The 19255-nt window shown below is 48.2% G+C and overlaps 1 protein-coding gene across 2 annotated transcripts in view; it reads left to right on the top strand.

The window, feature by feature from the left end:
* DNAH9 (dynein axonemal heavy chain 9) overlaps positions 1-19255 on the top strand; it is a 402358-nt gene that overhangs the window by 118464 nt on the left and 264639 nt on the right. For both annotated transcript variants that reach the window (XM_075119375.1, XM_048817608.2), the window contains 5 exons: positions 3566-3674; positions 4297-4444; positions 6260-6434; positions 12060-12233; positions 13630-13837. In XM_075119375.1, the coding sequence (XP_074975476.1) occupies positions 3566-3674; positions 4297-4444; positions 6260-6434; positions 12060-12233; positions 13630-13837 (814 nt within the window). The remainder of the gene's footprint in view (positions 1-3565; positions 3675-4296; positions 4445-6259; positions 6435-12059; positions 12234-13629; positions 13838-19255) is intronic.

Below are 19255 nucleotides of genomic sequence, written 5' to 3'. Positions count from 1 at the left end.
AGGGAGTTTGGGTGGTGGGAGGAGGTCTGGGGGCAGGCCTTGGGTTGGGGCAGGGGATTAGGGTGTAGGATGGTTGAGAGCTTGGGCTCTGGGATGGAGTCTGGGTGCTGGGTGCAGGCTCCGGGCTGGGGCATGGGGTGGGGGTGCAGGATGGGTGGAGGGGTGCAGGCTCTGCGCTGGGCGTGGGGGTGCAGGCTCTGGGAGGGAGTTTGGGGTTGGGAGGGGCTGCTGAGGGAGGGGGTGCAGGCTCTGGGTTGGAGTTTGGTTGTAGGCTCTGGGCTGGGGCAAGGGGTGGGGGTGTAGGAGGGAGTTTGGGTGCAGGAGGGGGTGTGTGGGAAAGGGGTGGGAGTACAGGCTCTGGGTTGGAGTTTGGGTGCAGGCTCTGGGCTGGGGCATGGGGTGGGGGTGCAGGATGGGTGGAGGGATGCAGGCTCTGGGAGGGAGTGCGGAGGGCTGGGGTGCAGGCTCTGGGAGAGAGTTTTGGGGCAGGAGAGGGTGTGTGGGAAGGGGTGGGAGAGCAGGCTCTGGGATGGAGTTTGGGGGCTGGGTGCAGGCTCTGGGCTGGGGCAGGGGCTGGGGGTGCAGGAAGGGGTGAGGGGTGCAGGCTCTGGGACAGAGATTGGATGCAGACTCTGGGAGGGAGTTTGGGGGCTGGAGAGGGGGTGTGGGCTCTGGGAGGGGGTGGTGGGTGCTGTGGGGAGGGGACTGCTGTCACATGTGGCTTCCTTCCTCCCCTGCTGCCCCTCGCCATAGCCTCACTGGGGGTGGGGGATGGAGCTGCCCCTTGCCCAGTGTGGGGCAGGAGCGGTGACTGCGGGGGAGGGGGATCACAGGGTCAAACACTCACCGAAGCCCCAGCAGCTGCTCAGGTGAGTGAGGTCCACTCCAGATGTCTTGTGCCAGGGAAGGGGAGGGGAGGGCTGCCAAGCATGTGTGTGCCTCTGCCTCCCCCTCCTGAGGTGCAGCAGCAGCAGCCAGCTGCCTCAGCCGGCTGCTGGCACTGCTCTTGTGCTGTGCTGTAGCCTTAGACAGCAGCCGGCGCCGGCAGCGGGGGCAGGCGAGGGAGAGCAGTGCCACTTTCACTCAGGCAGGGACGCTCTGGGAGCCGAGGGGGGGGGGGCAGGTGGACGCCAAGGGGAGTGACCCAGCTCCAAAGGTTGGTGGAGCAGCGCCCCCAGCCCTGAATATTGCTGGAGCCTGAGCACCCATGAGCCCATGTAACTCGCCACCCCTACCCACTACCACACTAATTTCTTTACAGTCTATCTCACTATTAATATACAGTGCTACTCCACCACCTTTACCTTTATTTCTGTCTTTCCTGAACAGCACATACTCTTCAATCCCTGTACTCCAGGCATGACAACCATTCCACCATGTTTCTGTTGTTGTGACACCTTGGCATCCCAATATTCACCACTAGCATGTAATTGCAATATGTTTTGTACAAAGAATGCCTTGTGAAGTATCATTCTAAAAGTCTTGATCTGCTATACATTAATAGCTCGTTGGATTGTATGTGCTATCGTATGTGAAGTCTGGCTGTGTATGTATTACTGAAACATGAGAGGTTGAAAACACCCACAAGCAGCCTTTCAGGTACAACAGTAAAAAGGCCAAACAATGTTAAAGACTTACTGAGGAAATGCACGCAAGCACAAGGATTACCCCAGGAACTGTGTACAATAGAAACCTCTCAGAGATAGCACTACTCAATGGGAACTGTTTGACCCAGGTCACAGCAAAAGAGCTTTCCAGCAAGTGGGAAGAAGATATAAAAGGGGTAAAGTGACATCATGGGGGACTCCACTGTGATGGGTTCCCCAGGGGCTGCCACCTGGAACGTGGGTACCACTGAGCCCTCTGACCCACCAGCCTGGGATCCCACTCATTGTGCTGCTGTGACAAGTTGCAAAGCCCTCCAAGCTTGCACTTTCATCAGCGTTCACACAGGTGGGACACACCCAGCTGCAGTCACATGCAGGCTCTCTAGCTACCAGCCTAAGATCCCAGAGCAGTACTGTCCTGGCCTGGTCAAATCTGGCCAGTATATGGGTTTACCTGGTCTGCTTCTCCCACAATGTGAAGAGGACCATGCACTCTTGTGTTAACCAAGCTGAGATTTTCCCCAGACACCAGTGTTCCCTCTAATTTTTATGGCCATGTAAGGAATTAATTTTGTTATGTGCACCAATATGGAGGTGATGTGTGGCAGGGGTGGGATCAAGAGGTTTGGAGTGTGGATGGGGGCTCAGGGCTGGGGCAGAGGGTTGGGGTGCTGGGGGATGAGGGCTCTGGCTATGGGTGAAGGCTCTGGGGTGGGGCTGGGGCAGAGGGCTGGTGTGTGGGCTCAGGTGGGGCTGGCGATGAGGAGTTTAGGGTGCAGGTTGCCCCAGTGCTGCAGCGGGGAGAGAGGACTCCCCCCAGCCCTCTCTCACTGCAGCAGCTGGGGGCTGGGTGAGAGGTGCCTCTCCCTGGCCGTGGCAGCTCTGGCTGGGCTGGGCTGGGCTGGGCTGGGCTGGGCCGGGGGAGGGGTGCCAGTCCTGGGCTGTGGCTGTTCCGGTGGGGCGGGGCTGGGCTGGGCCGGGCCAATCTGGGGGAGAGGCTCCTCTACCCTGCAGCTCCAGTGGGCCTGGGCCAGGCCTGGCCAGGCCAGGGGCGGGGCTCCTCTCCCTGGCAGCTCTGGCGGGGCTGGGCTGGGCCAGGGAGGGGTGCCTCTCCCCGCCTGCATGGTCCTTGATAGACTGCTCCATGGCCATGCAGCTTACAGGGAGCTTAGCCAGACACCTTAGTCAAACACACACTGGTTTGGATTAAAGCATAAAATAAGTTTATTAACTACAAAAGGATAGATTTTAAGTGATTATAAGTGATAGCAAACAGATCAAAGCAGATTACCTAGTAAATAAACAAAACTGCAAATTGAGTTGAACATACTCCTTACCCTGAGTGATAAACAGGCTGTCAGATTCTTGTTTTTGCAGCTTGGGTTTCCCAGGTTTTTATATACAGGCTAGAAATCTCTTTAGCCTGGGACCATCATTTCCCCCCTGTTCAGTCTTTATTCCTCAAGTGTTTCCAAGTGTGTTGCTGTAGGGAGAGTATGAGGTCCCCCCAGGATGTCATTTTCCTGCTCTTGGGGAGTAGAAGGCTTGATTATATCCACCAAACACATCCTAGAAGGTAATGTGAGGAGGTTTGTGTATCTTGGGGAGTCATGGAGACTTCCTGAAATCCTCTTTGCTAAACTGGAGGTGGGATATTAGGAGGAAAATATCAAATAGGTGCTGAGAAGCAAGATGGCAAAGCACGTAATCCATTATATCTGAGAACAGACTAGAAGGATATGCACAGTAAGCAAGCAAAATGGAAGGACATGGCTTCCTTTGCATATGCATCACATAGAGGAGCTGAATGAAATCCTAACCAAGCAGTGCAGAGGTCATGTCAGCAAGACCATACTGAGTAATACAGCGATAGCACGGGAATGAACAATTCTCACCAGCAGGATTGAGGAATGCAGCTGCCATGAAGCTTATATTCTGAATGTATCTGCCCTTTGCAGGTGCTGACACTAGCAAGCAATGAAAGAATTCCCCTTAACCCAACCATGAGGCTGCTCTTTGAGATCAGTCACCTACGCACAGCAACTCCAGCCACCGTGTCCAGAGCAGGTAGGTCAAGGGGGAATAAGAGAGCATTTCCTTTCCACTCGCACGAAGTGAAGCTTAGGGTTGAGATTTTCAGAGGGCCCAGGGGAGTTTGGCACCTGACTCCCATTGGCATTCAGTGCCCAACTTCCTTAGGCCCCTTTGAAAGTGGCAGCCTTAATTCACAGTGCCACTGGCTGACAGGGCATGTGACTGAGGAGTGGGCAGCAGAACCTAGAAACCCAGCACTCCCTGATGAATGGCTGACAACGAAGGTGGTGATGCGGGTAGCGTGTAGAGGGCTCAGTTGAGATTGGGGCACTGTGCAAAGAGAGAGAGAGAGAGCTTACAGCTGAAATAGTCAAGGCAGAGACACATAGGAGAGTGGAAGGATTGTTCTCACCTTTCTATGGATGGGAGCTGAGGCCTAAGAGAAAAGGGCCTGATTTCAAGGTGTTTTTAAACACCTGTAAAAATCTGGGCTAAATTACAATTGTGTAGGAGCAGCAGGCTGTGCAACATGGTATATTGCTGTACTACTTAAACTATGATCTTAGTGAGGGAAGGTGAAACAGTTCTTGTGGAGAAAGATACCGGTCCCTGCCACGTCCTTGCTGTATCTGTCTCTCTTGCACTGTGTCTCTAGGCATTCTGTACATCAACCCAGCAGACTTGGGCTGGAATCCCCCCGTGAGCAGCTGGATCGACCAACGAGAAATCCAGTCAGAACGAGCTAATCTGACCATCTTATTTGACAAGTACCTGCCGCTTTGCCTGGACACACTTAGAACTAGGTACAGTATACCGGGACGTAACCTGTCTGTGGGCGACACCCACCATGCTGTGGGCTCTCTGGGTGATGCAGCTGCATGGGCCACTACCAGGCAGATTGTTGCCATGCCCCTAAAAGGCCCCATTGACAGAGCACCGTTGCCTTTCTTTCAGTGTAGTGTTTGTGGGAAAGGAGGAGCGGATGCTGGCTCCCAAATTCACACCCTTGCTTGGCTGCGGCCCAAGTTTCACTTTAATTGACATTTTACTGTTAATTTGTGTCTGTACTAAGTGTGGGCTCACTAGTGCAGGGCATGCTGGGATGTTGTATGATGCAGGAGTCAATTATCTGTCAATTTGAGAGGGAACGAGAAAGAATTTAGAAAAGGTTAAGTCAGTTGGGTCAGAGCGCTTCACTCAGCAATGTGGATTTCAAACAGTTGCTCAGGGGAAAAGGTTTTTGGCCACTAAGAAGTGAAGTTGAGGCACACGTCACCCTTTCCCTCCCCAGGCTCTGTGCCCATGCCCTCTTGGACTATATAGTTCAGCTGTAACCGGCTTCCAGCTGTCACAGGGGAACCTCTCCGATGAGAAGGGTTGAGATCTCTCCCTCAGCAGTTCTTCTCTAAATTCTTTTCATGACAGCTGCAGAAGAAATTGTGTCTGCGTCCCTTTCCAGTCCGGCACAGTTCACTGCTGGGCACCAGTTAAATCAATAGTGGTAGTTTTTCCTTTGCTATAAATAAGGGTTTCAGTGAATCATTAAGCTGCCTCATTGGCCAGGTTAGATTGTTATCCTTTTGATGTCCATCTGGCTTATAGGCTCTAGCAGCAGTAATCAATGATGAGGCCTTTGGGGCCCCATTCTGTTAACTGTTATGTCTGCACAGAGCCTCCACGAGGCTGAGCTTACTCAACTGCCATGGCGAAGGATGATCTGGACAGCCAAGAGGCTCAGGATGTCAGCTGTGCAGCTCTGAAGAATGGCTCTGAGGGCACTTCCTCTGTCCACTTAGTGAGCAGCATCAGGACACAGCTTCTTGCATCTTCCATCCCAGTCCTTATACACGAACAACAGTCTTGGCAGAAAGACACGCACATTGGGGCAGAGACCAGGCATGGGAAATGTTGGCCCAAAAGGCAGATACACAGAAAGGCCTGAATTAGTGAAAATGGGGATTTGTAATGAAAGGAGTTTTGCAACAAGATTGCTGCCTGTGTGACCAGTGTGATTATAGCCATCAGCAGCACAACACATAGGATGGTCCTCACTCTGTTTCCTGAGGTTTATGACAGAGCATGAAATTGCAGGGATTAGCTGCCGACAGTTCTAAACCAGGTATTTTTGTAGATTGCTTAATTCAGAAATTGTAGGACCAGCCTTTCAAATAACTATAATTATTTTATGGAAGAATTCAGCGTTATCCCGCCAGCCACAATATTAGTTCAGCTACATTTACAGAATTCCTAAGTTGGTGTAAACCAGCAAGATTAAAGGGTTTATTTTATAATGCCTCTATTTGACTGTTCCTAACTCATCGTGTTCACAGGAAATCATTGCCCTCAGCGAGTCTCCCATTTTACTACTTTCAAGAGGATCCAAGTTTTTAAATGTCTGAAACTTCTTATTACTGTTATTACTTGTGTACGTGCCTGCTCTTCCAGGTCTAGGGATGAGTGTTTTATTTCTCGCTGTATCCATGCATAAGGAAGATACACACTGCAGAAAAGTAAAATGTTAATGTTCGGAAAGAGGATTTATATGTACATTTCTCTGTATTGCTAACGACCACCATGCTGAATCCAATTATACTTCATATGCTTTCAATTTCCCTTAGGTTTAAGAAGATTATTCCAGTTACCGAACAGAGTATGGTTCAGATGTTGTGTTACCTCCTTGAGTGTCTCCTAACTACGGAGAACACTCCTCCAGACTGCCCCAAGGAACTGTACGAGCTTTACTTTGTGTTTGCTGCTGTCTGGGCCTTTGGTGGAGCAATGTTCCAGGACCAGGTAAAATGAGAGCTATAAGAGTAGGGCTCATTAATGTAGTATCCCATTTAGACAGTAGCCTCTTTTATTATTATACTTATTCAGTGTGATTCTCTAGTATGGTGTTGCGTTCCTGGGGCTAGAATACAATTGTCAATGGGATAGAAACCTCTGGAGCAATGTGCGGTGCTGTTTCTCTACCTTGTTTACAGAGAAAGCACGGTAGTTTGTGAAGGGCATCATTACACAAGAGACAGTATAAGAACGGAAGGGTCAAGGATTAAAACAACAGAGATGAGAGAGACATTAACTTATGTACAAACATTTCATTCTGCAACAGTAAGTTGACTGATTGAAGCAGTAACACCGTACAGAATGTAGTAGTAATGAATACCTGGGCATCTAATTAAGTGGCCTGATTTCCAGAGGTGTGAGCAGCTGCAGCCCCCCACTGAAGTAATTGAAATCAATTCCCTCCATAAGCAGATCCCATCCACTGCTCCTCAGTTCTGGCCAGCTCCATCACCCTCTGCAGGCTGCCTCTGGTGCACAGAGGGCAGGGGCTTCCGAGTGTAGGAAGGGCAGAGTAGGGAAGCTTCTCTCCTCTCCCTCCTGGGCATCTTAGGAGGTCTGAAGGCGAGGAGCTCTTCTACTGCCCAGCTTAGGAAGTGCATAGTGGAGGAGCTCCTGTGCGTGACAGCTGGAGCTCTTAGCTCAGCTCCTGAGTTCCACATTGCCATTTTCTGTGCATGGCCAATCAGCTATGTTTGAATGGGCAGCGAGGCCTCTGTCAAGCACCTGAAAGAATGTATAACAAGCACCCCCTGCAAAATGTACCACACATACAGCTGTTAGGGTTTGGTACTGCCACCCATCACCAGAGTCTCTGGGTGCCTTCCACTTAAAAGTGAAAGCAATAGCGATGTCCCGAGTGGCCTTCGTGGAGCCCCTGGCACTTCTCACTTCTTGGGGGTAAAAACTCTGCTTGGGGTAGGGTGAGTTTTTTGAGGAGGGTGCTGTTTGGGTAGAAGGGCAGTGAGTGTTGGGGTTGATTGGGTTGGGGGGTCAGTGGTTGGGCTTGGAGGTAGAAGTGGAGTCAGTGTTGGGGTTTAGTGGGTGAAAGGGGGGGTCAGTGTTGTCATTTGGGGGGTGGAAGGAGAGGTTCAGTATTGGGCTTTGGAGGTCAAAGGGGGTGACTGTGTGTGTATGTGTTGTTTTATGGTGGAAAAGCCTTTTTTTCAAAGAGCAGGGTTTTGCAGAATTTCCTAAAGCTGGTCAGACTCTGGATTGGCCTTATCTCCTTGGGGAGTTGCCCAATCCTTTCAACCCACAGCGCTTTGCCTCCCGCTCTCCTGGGATTCATCCTGTGATCTGTGTTGCCACAGAGCAGTGCAGCTGTCACAGGAATTCTTAGATCAAAATGTGTTCTCTGGTGTAGCTGGGGCTTGATCCAGTCATCCATTAAAACAAGCTCCGTTTTCCTTGGCACGCTCTCAAGCTTTTCTCCCTGTGCCAAGTTTCCGCTTTCCACCCCAGCTATGTTAGCTGTTGGGCTCTTCCAGGAAAGTCCCAGGAGGGCTATGATGAAGGGGGAAGTCTATGGTTCTGTCATACTCCTCATGCACAGGAAGAGCCAAATCCATTTTTTCTTACTAGAAATATTCACCCTTGGGAAGAGACTGGTTGTGGGTTGTTAGGGGGCTTATTCCTTCACCCACTTACTTCCCTGGTCCTTCTCGCATGAACAGAGAGCAACAATACCCGAAGTCCAAAGGTGCAAACAATTCGATGTTTATTGGGGTGAACTTCCAGCAAGCATGATTCCAGTTTCCTTCCTTAGTATCCTCCTTCCCAGCTCTGACACCACAGAGCCTTACACCTGTGTCCCTGTTCCCATTCCACCCCTTAGCCAAACATGATTCCAACTTCCTTACTCCCATTCTCTGTTCCCATTTCCCCCTTTAGCAAAACCTGATTCCAATTTTCTTACCCCCATTCCCTGTTCCCATCTCTCACTTTAGCAAAACATGATTCCAATTTTCTTACCCCCATTCCCTGTTCCCATCACACACACCCACATGCCCACCCACACCCAGTCACTTCCTCATTGACTACAGATTATATAGTAAAACTTGAGTTCTGCTTAGCTATACCTTAACCAATCATTTTCCTGAAATTTAACTAACCAATCCTAACATATTGTAACATGATTATGTAACCAATTATATCCCACCACCTCAATTAGTTTACACCCAGCAAAATTAATTATACAGCAGACAGGTACAATCACAGAACCAGACAGAGATTATACAGACAAACAACAGCAAAGTGGGAACTATAATGACAAAACAATACAGAAGTGAGGATTTCACATCCCAGCTATTGATAAGTGAGTTCTTGCCAGACAGGATGCTATCAAACTAAGTTTCCTTTTACATTTTCTAGGCACTTCCCTTTCTCTGGAGGTGATAAGAATACAATCCTGTCCTGATAGTGCCTAACAGCCCAATAGCACCTTATTTCAATGTGACTAGTTTGGAATGTGAGGATGTGACCATTTGCTTCCCAGCTTATGGCTGCCTCTGCTGCTTAGCCAAAGGCCTGAGCCTAAGCACAGGGCCACAAACTGTCACAGTAAGAGAAGGCCCTTACACTGGCAGACAGTGGTTTTGATTCTTTCTTTTATACCTCTATCACTAGCCAAGTGATAAGAATACACCTAAATTCTTAGAGTATAGGCCTTTACAGACAGGCCTGAATATCTATATCCTAACATGGGTCATTTCAGAGAAAAAGGGAAACAGTTTGCAACGTTATGAGTGACTAAAAGCTGGGGTTTAGGGTGTCCTGATGACAATATCAATGTCTGACACCACCAGGGTAATTAGTTCACCTCTCTATCCCAGGCTTGGATCCAGTTCATGTTAGCCTCAGTAGTGACCCGTGGCTGTTCCCTCCGGTGGCTAACCAGTGCCCTTGGTGAGATCAGGTGGTGCTCTGTCTCCTTTCTATTGAACAGTGTCCACTTCCAGTTGGACACTGATTGGCCCTTTTTCGGGCAATCTCAGCAGAGAAGTCATGCATCTCACCCAGAGAAGTGGCCCCCTGGGGCAGGGAGAGGACAGCTGAGCTGTGTCTCGATGCGGTGCCTGGTCTAGTGATCAATGGAAAGTGTTAGAGCTGCTACTGTGCCTTGGTTCATCTGCACAAAATTTGCTTCTGACTAGATGAACCTACAGCCAAGGAAATACTCTGCTGACATTTGTTCCATAGCTGGATCCCTTTGACTCAGAAAGCTTCATCCCAGCCAAGGTGCTCAGGTGCAGGCTCCTTTCCTGTGTCCCTTGTTGCCAAAAGGCCCAGTCCTAGCACATCAGGGTCTAAAGAAACATTACCCCAAACTTCCTAAGTGATTAGTAGTGTTCGTGCTCCTTGGAATTGTATGGTCTCCAAGTCTCCCCACATTTAGTTCCCACCACTGCAGCTTGTTCAATGGGTACCTCTACTAGTGAAGCAACGATGCGTCCCAGCTCCCCTAAGCACTACTCAGGGTATGCGTAGGCTGCCACTGGGAGGTGTGACTGCAGCACATGTAGACATATCCGAGCTAGCTTTGAGCTAGTAAAGCTGTAAAGCTTGGGAAGCTGCAGGGGCTAGCCCTGCCCAGGGCCTACCCGGGACCTAGGCCTACCTTGGCCTAGCTAGTTCCCAGCTAGCTGGAATGTCTACGCGTGCTGCAATCACACCTCCCAGTGGTGGTGTGGACACACCTTCAGTGTGTGCGGAACATGTGGTTGGGAGAGTGTGCTTTAGCAGATTGCACCAGGTGCAGTAGAAGTCCTCTGCAGCCACAGAATCTCTCCCTAAGATTTTGCTTTTGATGCTGGCCGTGCTTCTTCCTTTGCTTCTCTGTAAATGTCAGAGTAGGGAAGCCAAGGGTACAGCAGGCTGAACAAGAGCCAGGTGAAAAATGATCCAATATAAAATCTGTCTATTGCTCTCCATTGACGGTGCCCTTCACTCTGACCTTTCGTTGCAGAAATGTCAGGATAAACAATCTTAAAGCCTTTCCACTCTGATGTGCTCACTGGAAGGGAGTGGGCTCCCTGTAGGAAACCAGTTGATAGATTTTCCATTTCAAGGTAAAGGCTCTGAAATTAGTAAAATTCCACGTGGGGTTTTATTAAGGAAGCAGCTCAAATTTGGATTGGACTGCAGCTGGAAGCAGCTCTCCTGTGCAGTGGTGAGGGCGCCCTAGTGAGAAAGCTTTTAGCAGTGATTCACTTCCACCGCCGTTGAAGGCTACTACAGCCACTGCTGAGGAATTATAGCAACAGGGAAATGAGGAATTAGTGATTTTGCCTCTGTGAGCAGCACCAGACTGCAGAATCCTGGATAATAATGGTGTGTTTTAAAAATACTCTGGTCTGCTGTTAAGGGGGTGGCTGCTTCAGGATAGCAAAGCCCCATGGAGCCTTTCTCAAAGGGCACCAGTTGAAATAAAGCAGTTAGTGACAATCCTGGCTTTCTTCTGGAGCTTTAGCGGCATACATGAAGTGAGTTGGCAGTTCCAGCTGACTTGCTGTATTGGATAAGAGGGCACAGCGAATGGATGTGGGGGAAAATAAGCCTTATGAGAAATTCACTGAGAATCTGGGCAAGCTGTAATGTTGCATTCACTACTTACATGGTCTTTCATCATCATAGTCTCTGAATGCAGCCCAAGCATTAATGAACTTCTCACTACACCCTTGTGAGGAAGAGAAGAGCTAATATCTCCATTGTACAGATGGGGAACAGACTCAGAAAGATTAAGTGTCTTGCCCAAGGTCACCTGTGAATCTGTGGAAGAGCAGACAACTAAACTTAGATCCCTGAGTGCACAGTCCAATCGCTCTCTTTCCTTCCCCCAGATTTCACAGTCACTGTGAGGACTAGTGGATGGTGTGGGATACGAGTGGGAAAGAAACGTAGGGAAGATAGCAGAGACCAAATTCGATATGTGCTTCCGATGTAGTATAGCAGCAAATAAAGGTTAATGCAAAGATATCAGAACTTAAAGGTGATGGTCCCTTTCTAGAAGTCTGTTGCAATTGCACTTGGAATACTTCATTCAGTCTGGGCTTCTCAATACAGGAGAGCTGTGACAGGGAAAGAATCCAGAAATTAAAAGTAAATGGGCTGTTGTGATTTTTGAGGAAGAACTTTAATCTGCATGCCTTGGCTCACCATGGCTGGAGGTGGGGACATGAAAGCCATCCACAACTACTATTGGAGGCATGTACATACTCCAGATCAATTCATTGGCCTGGTTAATCTGAGACATGTAATTAATTCTGCCAGATGGATCTCTCTATCTAATCTAAGGCATATCTAAAATGGCCATCATGAGAAAAGATTTATTTAGGATATAAATAGGAGTAATGAGATTAAATTAAGATTAGTTTTAACATCAGGAAAAAGCTCCTGACAGTAAGTACTATTAGGCTGTGGAATAGTGTCCTGAGTGAATGGTCAGGGCAGAGCCCAGGGTAATGTACTGCAGGGGATGGTTCCAAACTGGTTGGGGACATGGTGTAGATAACCTTTTAAATCACTAGAGATTTTCTGCAGGTTAACATCTTTGCTTTCCATTTTGTCTTGCAGCTTGTAGACTACCGAGTAGAATTCAGTAAGTGGTGGGTGACTGAGTTCAAGACCATCAAGTTTCCTTCTCAGGGAACTGTCTTTGACTTTTACATTGATCCAGAAACAAAAAAGTTTGAACCTTGGTCCAAACTCATCCCCAAGTTTGAATTTGATCCTGAAATGCCATTACAGGTACGTGAATCTTTGTTTCATTGCCACAAAAGAATACATAGATGTGTGCGGTGTGTGCTTTGTCTCTGTAGAATAAGATTCATTAGTACGGGCATGAGAAAATGAAGGTTTGTTGGTAATGGTGACGTTCCACCTAAGACACAAACATTCACTGTAAAGTGATTAAGTGACCTGGGTTTGATTATGAAGACAAGGTTCATTAAGAAAGTAGTACTCTTGTTACAGTGCATTGGAATATGATTGATGAATGGGGCAATGACAAACATCCATGGACTGAATCAAAGCTGTGTGCAAAACATAGTGCCATCTCAATTACCAGTCAGATATCCATCTCAAGCTGCACGCATCTCCGCAGTGCCAGTCTATTGTCCTGATAACTCCTGTCTGAAATGTAAAGTAGGGCACCAGTTAAACCAGAAGGGGTAGCGTGGAGAAGAGAGAAATCACACTTGCTCTCTGCAAGCAAACCAAGGCCTTATTTTAATGACTGATTCGGTTCTTTAATATGCAAGGCACATTCACAGGTGGGACGCAGTGGTCTGATTCCATCTAGTGAATGGCAGCAGAGCAGAATGCACACATCTGATTTCAACCAGCAAAGGGTAGCAAATTCACCACCAGTTTTTCAGCACTGTAGGGGATAATTAGAGCTGGTCAGAAAATGGAGAATTTTCCATGGAAAAACTCAATTTTTTGTAAAAAAATCAGGTAATTAAAAAGAAAATATTTAAGTTCTGAAAACCCAAATATTTTGATTCTGAAATGCTGCCCTGGTGCCTCATGGGAGTTGTCGTTTGGGTGCCTCATGTTCACGCTTTCCATCATAGGCTGGGCTCTCTGGTTGGCCTGTATCTACCATGATACACCTGTCTTTTCGTGGTGAAGGGAGATGGTGCATCATGGGAGTTGTGCTCATAGTGCATCATGGGACATGAAGTCTGGCTGGGGAGGCTGGCCCGTAAAGGAGAATGGGGACAACTTGACTGCAACACGCAAGAAGCACCGTGCTGGCACTGAAATATTTTGGTTGTTGGCTGATAGCTGGAAAAAAATCAGTTTTGGAATGTTTGTATTTTTTGACAAAAAAACATTGTTTTTTGTGAGTAACCGACACTTCTAGTGAAAAATTTTGCTTGGTCAAAACCCCAATTTTCCATCAAAAAACAGTTGTTGTGGAAAAATTTTAACCAGCCCTAGGGAGATATGTTTTACTGAGGATACGCAGATGCTACCAGACAACTAGTTAGTTACTGAAGACTTTAGCTGGTGTAGATAATCTAATTTACTGTCAGGCAGAGGTCTATCCAGCTGGATCAGTATTCCCCCACCCCATGTGAGCATAGCTGAAAGGGGGTGCACTGTGGCTCATAGCACGTTCCCATCATTCTCCCCTTAGGCTTGTCTGGTGCCCACCAGTGAAACCATCCGAGTGCGATACTTCATTGATAGGCTCCTGGAGCGAAGGAGGCCAGTCATGCTAGTGGGAAATGCTGGCACTGGGAAATCTGTGCTCGTAGGAGACAAACTCTCCTCGCTAGATGCCGATGAGTACATGGTGAAGAATGTGCCTTTCAACTACTACACCAGCTCCGCCATGCTGCAAGGTAAAGCGGCAGAAGGTTAGGAGTCCTTGGGAGTAGGGGATGAGGGATGATTTCTCCCTCTGGTGCATACAATGGAATTTGCTGGGGGGTATGGGTGGCTGGAAACCCCAGCGTATGTGCTGTTGGCAAGCTGTATCTGGATTTATTATATAACTGCCTCAGAGGGAACCGTGGACTCTAAATCCTCCAGAAAGATACCTGGTGAAATCCTGTCAGGGGCCAGACCAGCTCCTGGCCTGCTTCTTTAACTAATTGCACTGCTGGGCAACCAGGAAGCCCAGCTGCACTGCCTTGGAACTGACAGAGTAGCCACAGCCCTGCTCATAAAACTGGCACCCGCAGCAGATCAGCAGCTGCTCAACGTGTACCACGACTGCTGCTGTGGTTGCCCTGCTCCTGCTTGCAACCCTTGCTTCCAGTCCCGCTCCCGACTGCTTCCATTCCCTGCCCCAGCCTCGTTTCTGAACCTGCTTCTGCTCCACCTACTGCCCACTTCAGCTCTAGCCTCTGTTCCCCTCCAGCTTCTGACTTCTGGCTTCGATTATTGGTCGGGCTCCAGCCTATGATTCTGGTGAACCCTCCTGCTCTGGCATTTGGCTTCTGTCCCTCCGATACTGACCCCCAGCTTGTTCCTGGACTCTGCCCCCCTGGACCCAGCTCTAACCAATAGGCTGAACTCTCATTTCAGTCACTAGGCCTGGTTGGCTATGGTTTGAGCAGCCCAATACAAAGGGTAGGGGCCCACCTCACTGGCATAGACCCCACTCAGGAATGGGTGGGGCCATACAGAACTTGGAGGTGTCCATCCTGCAGATGCAGAACACAGATAGTCACCAGGGACCTTGGCTCTGGCTTTCTGGGAACCAAAGGTCTCACTCCCCGACATAAGAACGGCCATATTGGGTCAGACCAAAGGTCCACCTAGTCCACTGTCCTGTCTTCTAACAGTGGCCAATGCCAGATGCTCCAGAGGGAGTGAACAGAACAGGTAATCATCGAGTGATCCATCCCCTGTCACTCATTCCCAGCTTCTGGCAAACAGAGTCTAGGGACACCATCCCGGCACATCCTGGCTAATAGCCGTGATGGACCTATCCTCCATGAACTTATCTAGTTCTTTTTTGAATCCTGTAATAGTCTTGGCCTTCACAACATCCTCTGGCAATGAGTTCCACAGGTTGACTGCGCAATGTGTGAAAAAATACTTCCTTTTATTTGTTTTAAACCTGCTGCCTATTAGCTTCGTTGGGTGATCCCTAGTTCTTGTTTCAGAGTAGCAGCCATGTTAGTCTGTTCTTGTGTTATGAGAAGGAGTAAATAAGACTTCCTTATTTACTTTCTCCACACCAATCAAGATTTTATAGACCTCTCTCATATCGTTTCTTAGTCATCTCTTTTCCAAGCTGAAAAGTCCCAGTCTTATGTAATGTTAGGTTTCAGAGTAACAGCCGTGTTAGTCTGTATTCGCAAAAAGAAAAGGAGTACCTGTGGCACCTTAGAGACTAACCAATTTATTTGAGCATGAGCTTTCGTGAGCTACAGCTCACTTCATCTGATGCATACCGTGGAAACTGCAGCAGACATTGTATACACACAGAGATCATGAAACAATACCTCCTCCCACCCCACTGTCCTGCTGGTAATAGCTTATCTAAAATGATCATCAAGTTGGGCCATTTCCAGCACAAATCCAAGTTTTCTCACCCTCCACCCCCCCCCCCCACACACACAAACTCACTCTCCGGCTGGTAATAGCCCATCCAAAGTAACCACTCTCCCTACAAAGTGCATGATAATCAAGGTGGGCTATTTCCTGCACAAATCCAGGTTCTCTCACCCCCTCACCCCCCTCCAAAAACCACACACACAAACTCACTCTCCTGCTGGTAATAGCTCATCCAAAGTAACCACTCTCCCTACAAAGTGCATGATAATCAAGGTGGGCCATTTCCAGCACAAATCCAGGTTTTCTCACCCCACCACCCCCATACACACACAAACTTACTCTCTTGCTGGTAATAGCTCATCCAAAGTGACCACTCTCCCTACAATGTGTATGGTAATCAAGGTGGGCCATGTCCAGCACAAATCCAGGCTTTCTCACACACACACCCCTTTTTTTTCCCCCGGGGACACACACACACACACAAACTCACTCTCCTGCTGGCAATAGCTCATCCAAACTGACCACTCTCCAAGTTTAAATCCAAGTTTAACCAGAACGTCTGGGGGGGGGGGTAGGAAAAAACAAGGGGAAATAGGCTACCTTGCATAATGACTTAGCCACTCCCAGTCTCTATTTAAGCCTAAATTAATAGTATCCAATTTGCAATTGAATTCCAATTCAGCAGTTTCTCGCTGGAGTCTGGATTTGAAGTTTTTTTGTTTTAAGATAGCGAACTTCATGTCTGTGATTGTGTGACCAGAGAGATTGAAGTGTTCTCCGACTGGTTTATGAATGTTATAATTCTTGACATCTGATTTGTGTCCATTTATTCTTTTATGTAGAGACTGTCCAGTTTGACCAATGTAAATGGCAGAGGGGCATTGCTGGCACATGATGGCATATATCACATTGGTGGATGTGCAGGTGAACGAGCCTCTGATAGTGTGGCTGATGTTATTAGGCCCTGTGATGGTGTCCCCTGAATAGATATGTGGGCACAGTTGGCAACGGGCTTTGTTGCAAGGATAAGTTCCTGGGTTAGTGGTTCTGTTGTGTGGTATGTGGTTGTTGGTGAGTATTTGCTTCAGGTTGGGGGGCTGTCTGTAGGCGAGGACTGGCCTGTCTCCCAAGATTTGTGAGAGTGTTGGGTCATCCTTTAGGATAGGTTGTAGATCCTTAATAATGCGTTGGAGGGGTTTTAGTTGGGGGCTGAAGGTGACGGCTAGTGGCGTTCTGTTATTTTCTTTGTTAGGCCTGTCCTGTAGTAGGTGACTTCTGGGAACTCTTCTGGCTCTATCAATCTGTTTCTTCACTTCCGCAGGTGGGTATTGTAGTTGTAAGAAAGCTTGACAGAGGTCTTGTAGGTGTTTGTCTCTGTCTGAGGGGTTGGAGCAAATGCGGTTGTATCGCAGAGCTTGGCTGTAGACGATGGATCGTGTGGTGTGGTCAGGGTGAAAGCTGGAGGCATGTAGGTAGGAATAGCGGTCAGTAGGTTTCCGGTATAGGTTGGTGTTTATGTGACCATTGTTTATTAGCACTGTAGTGTCCAGGAAGTGGATCTCTTGTGTGGACTGGACCAGGCTGAGGTTGATGGTGGGATGGAAGTTGTTGAAATCATGGTGGAATTCCTCAAGGGCTTCTTTTCCATGGGTCCAGATGATGAAGATGTCATCAATATAACGCAAGTAGAGTAGGGGCTTTAGGGGACGAGAGCTGAGGAAGCGTTGTTCGAAATCAGCCATAAAAATGTTGGCATACTGTGGGGCCATGCGGGTACACTGATCTGAAGGTATACATTGTCCCCAAATGTGAAATAGTTATGGGTAAGGACAAAGTCACAAAGTTCAGCCACCAGGTTAGCCGTGACATTATCGGGGATAGTGTTCTTGACGGCTTGAAGTCCATCTTTGTGTGGAATGTTGGTGTAGAGGGCTTCTACATCCATAGTGGCCAGGTTGGTGTTATCAGGAAGATCGCCGATGGATTGAAGTTTCCTCAGGAAGTCAGTGGTGTCTCGAAGGTAGCTGGGAGTGCTGGTAGCGTAGGGCCGGAGAAGGGAGTCTACATAGCCAGAGAATCCTGCTGTCAGGGTGCCAATGCCTTAGATGATGGGGCGCCCAGGATTTCCAGGTTTATGGATCTTGGGTAGCAGATAGAATATCCCAGGTCGGGGTTCCAGGGGTGTGTCTGTGTGGATTTGATCTTGTGCGTTTTCAGGAAGTTTCTTGAGCAAATGCTGTAGTTGCTTTTGGTAACTCTCAGTGGGATCATAGGGTAATGGCTTGTAGAAAGTGGTGTTGGAGAGCTGCTGAGCAGCCTCTTGTTTATATTCCGACCTATTCATGATGACAACAGCACCTCCTTTGTCAGCCTTTTTGATTATGATGTCAGAGTTGTTTCTGAGGCTGTGGATGGCATTGCGTTCTGCATGGCTGAGGTTATGGGGCAAGTGATGCTGCTTCTCCACAATTTCAGCCCGTGCACGTCGGCGGAAGCACTCTATGTAGAAGTCCAGTCTGCTGTTTCAACCTTCAGGAGGAGTCCACCTAGAATCCTTCTTTTTGTAGTGTTGGTAGGGAGGCCTCTGTGGATTAGTATGTTGTTCAGAGGTATTTTGGAAATATTCCTTGAGTCGGAGACGTCGAAAATAGGATTCTAGGTCACCACAGAACTGTATCATGTTCGTGGGGGTGGAGGGGCAGAAGGAGAGGCCCCGAGATAGGACAGCTGCTTCTGCTGGGCTGAGAGTATAGTTGGATAGGTTAACAATATTGCTAGGTGGGTTGAGGGAACCATTGCTGTGGCCCCTTGTAGCATGTAGTAGTTTAGAAAGTTTAGTGTCCTTTTTCTTTTGTAGAGAAGCAAAGTGTGCGTTGTAAATGGCTTGTCTAGTTTTAGTAAAATCCAGCCACGAGGAAGTTTGTGTGGAAGGTTGGTTTTTTATGAGAGTATCCATTTTTGAGAGCTCATTCTTAATCTTTCCCTGTTTGCTGTAGAGGATGTTAATCAGGTGATTCCGCAGTTTCTTTGAGAGCGTGTGGCACAAGCTGTCAGCATAGTCTGTGTGGTATGTAGATTGTAATGGATTTTTTACCTTCAGTCCTTTTGGTACGATGTCCATCTGTTTGCATTTGGAAAGGAAGATGATGTCTGTCTGTATCTGTACGAGTTTTTTCATGCAGTTGATAGATTTCCACTCCATACGGCTAAATGCAGTGCCTTGCATAATGACAGGTTTCAGAGTAACAGCCGTGTTAGTCTGTATTCGCAAAAAGAAAAGGAGTACTTGTGGCACCTTAGAGACTAACCAATTTATTTGAGCATGAGCTTTCGTGAGCTACAGCTCACTTCATCGGATGCATACCATGGAAACTGCAGCAGACATTATATACACACAGAGATCATGAAACAATACCTCCTCCCACCCCACTGTCCTGCTGGTAATAGCTTATCTAAAGTGATCATCAAGTTGGGCCATTTCCAGCACAAATCCAGGTTTTCTCACCCTCAAACCCCCCCCCCCCACACACACAAATTCACTCTCCTGCTGGTAATAGCCCATCCAAAGTGACAACTCTCTTCACAATGTGCATGATAATCAAGGTGGGCTATTTCCTGCACAAATCCAGGTTCTCTCACCCCCCTCCAAAAACCACACACACAAACTCACTATCCTGCTGGTAATAGCTCATCCAAAGTAATCACTCTCCCTACAATGTGCATGATAATCAAGGTGGGCCATTTCCAGCACA

The sequence above is a fragment of the Caretta caretta genome, chromosome 14, assembly GCF_965140235.1.
Source record: "Caretta caretta isolate rCarCar2 chromosome 14, rCarCar1.hap1, whole genome shotgun sequence".
Classification (NCBI taxonomy): Eukaryota; Metazoa; Chordata; order Testudines; family Cheloniidae; genus Caretta; species Caretta caretta.
Note: the sequence above shows the minus strand (reverse complement) of the source record. Positions and strands in the feature narration are given on the sequence as shown.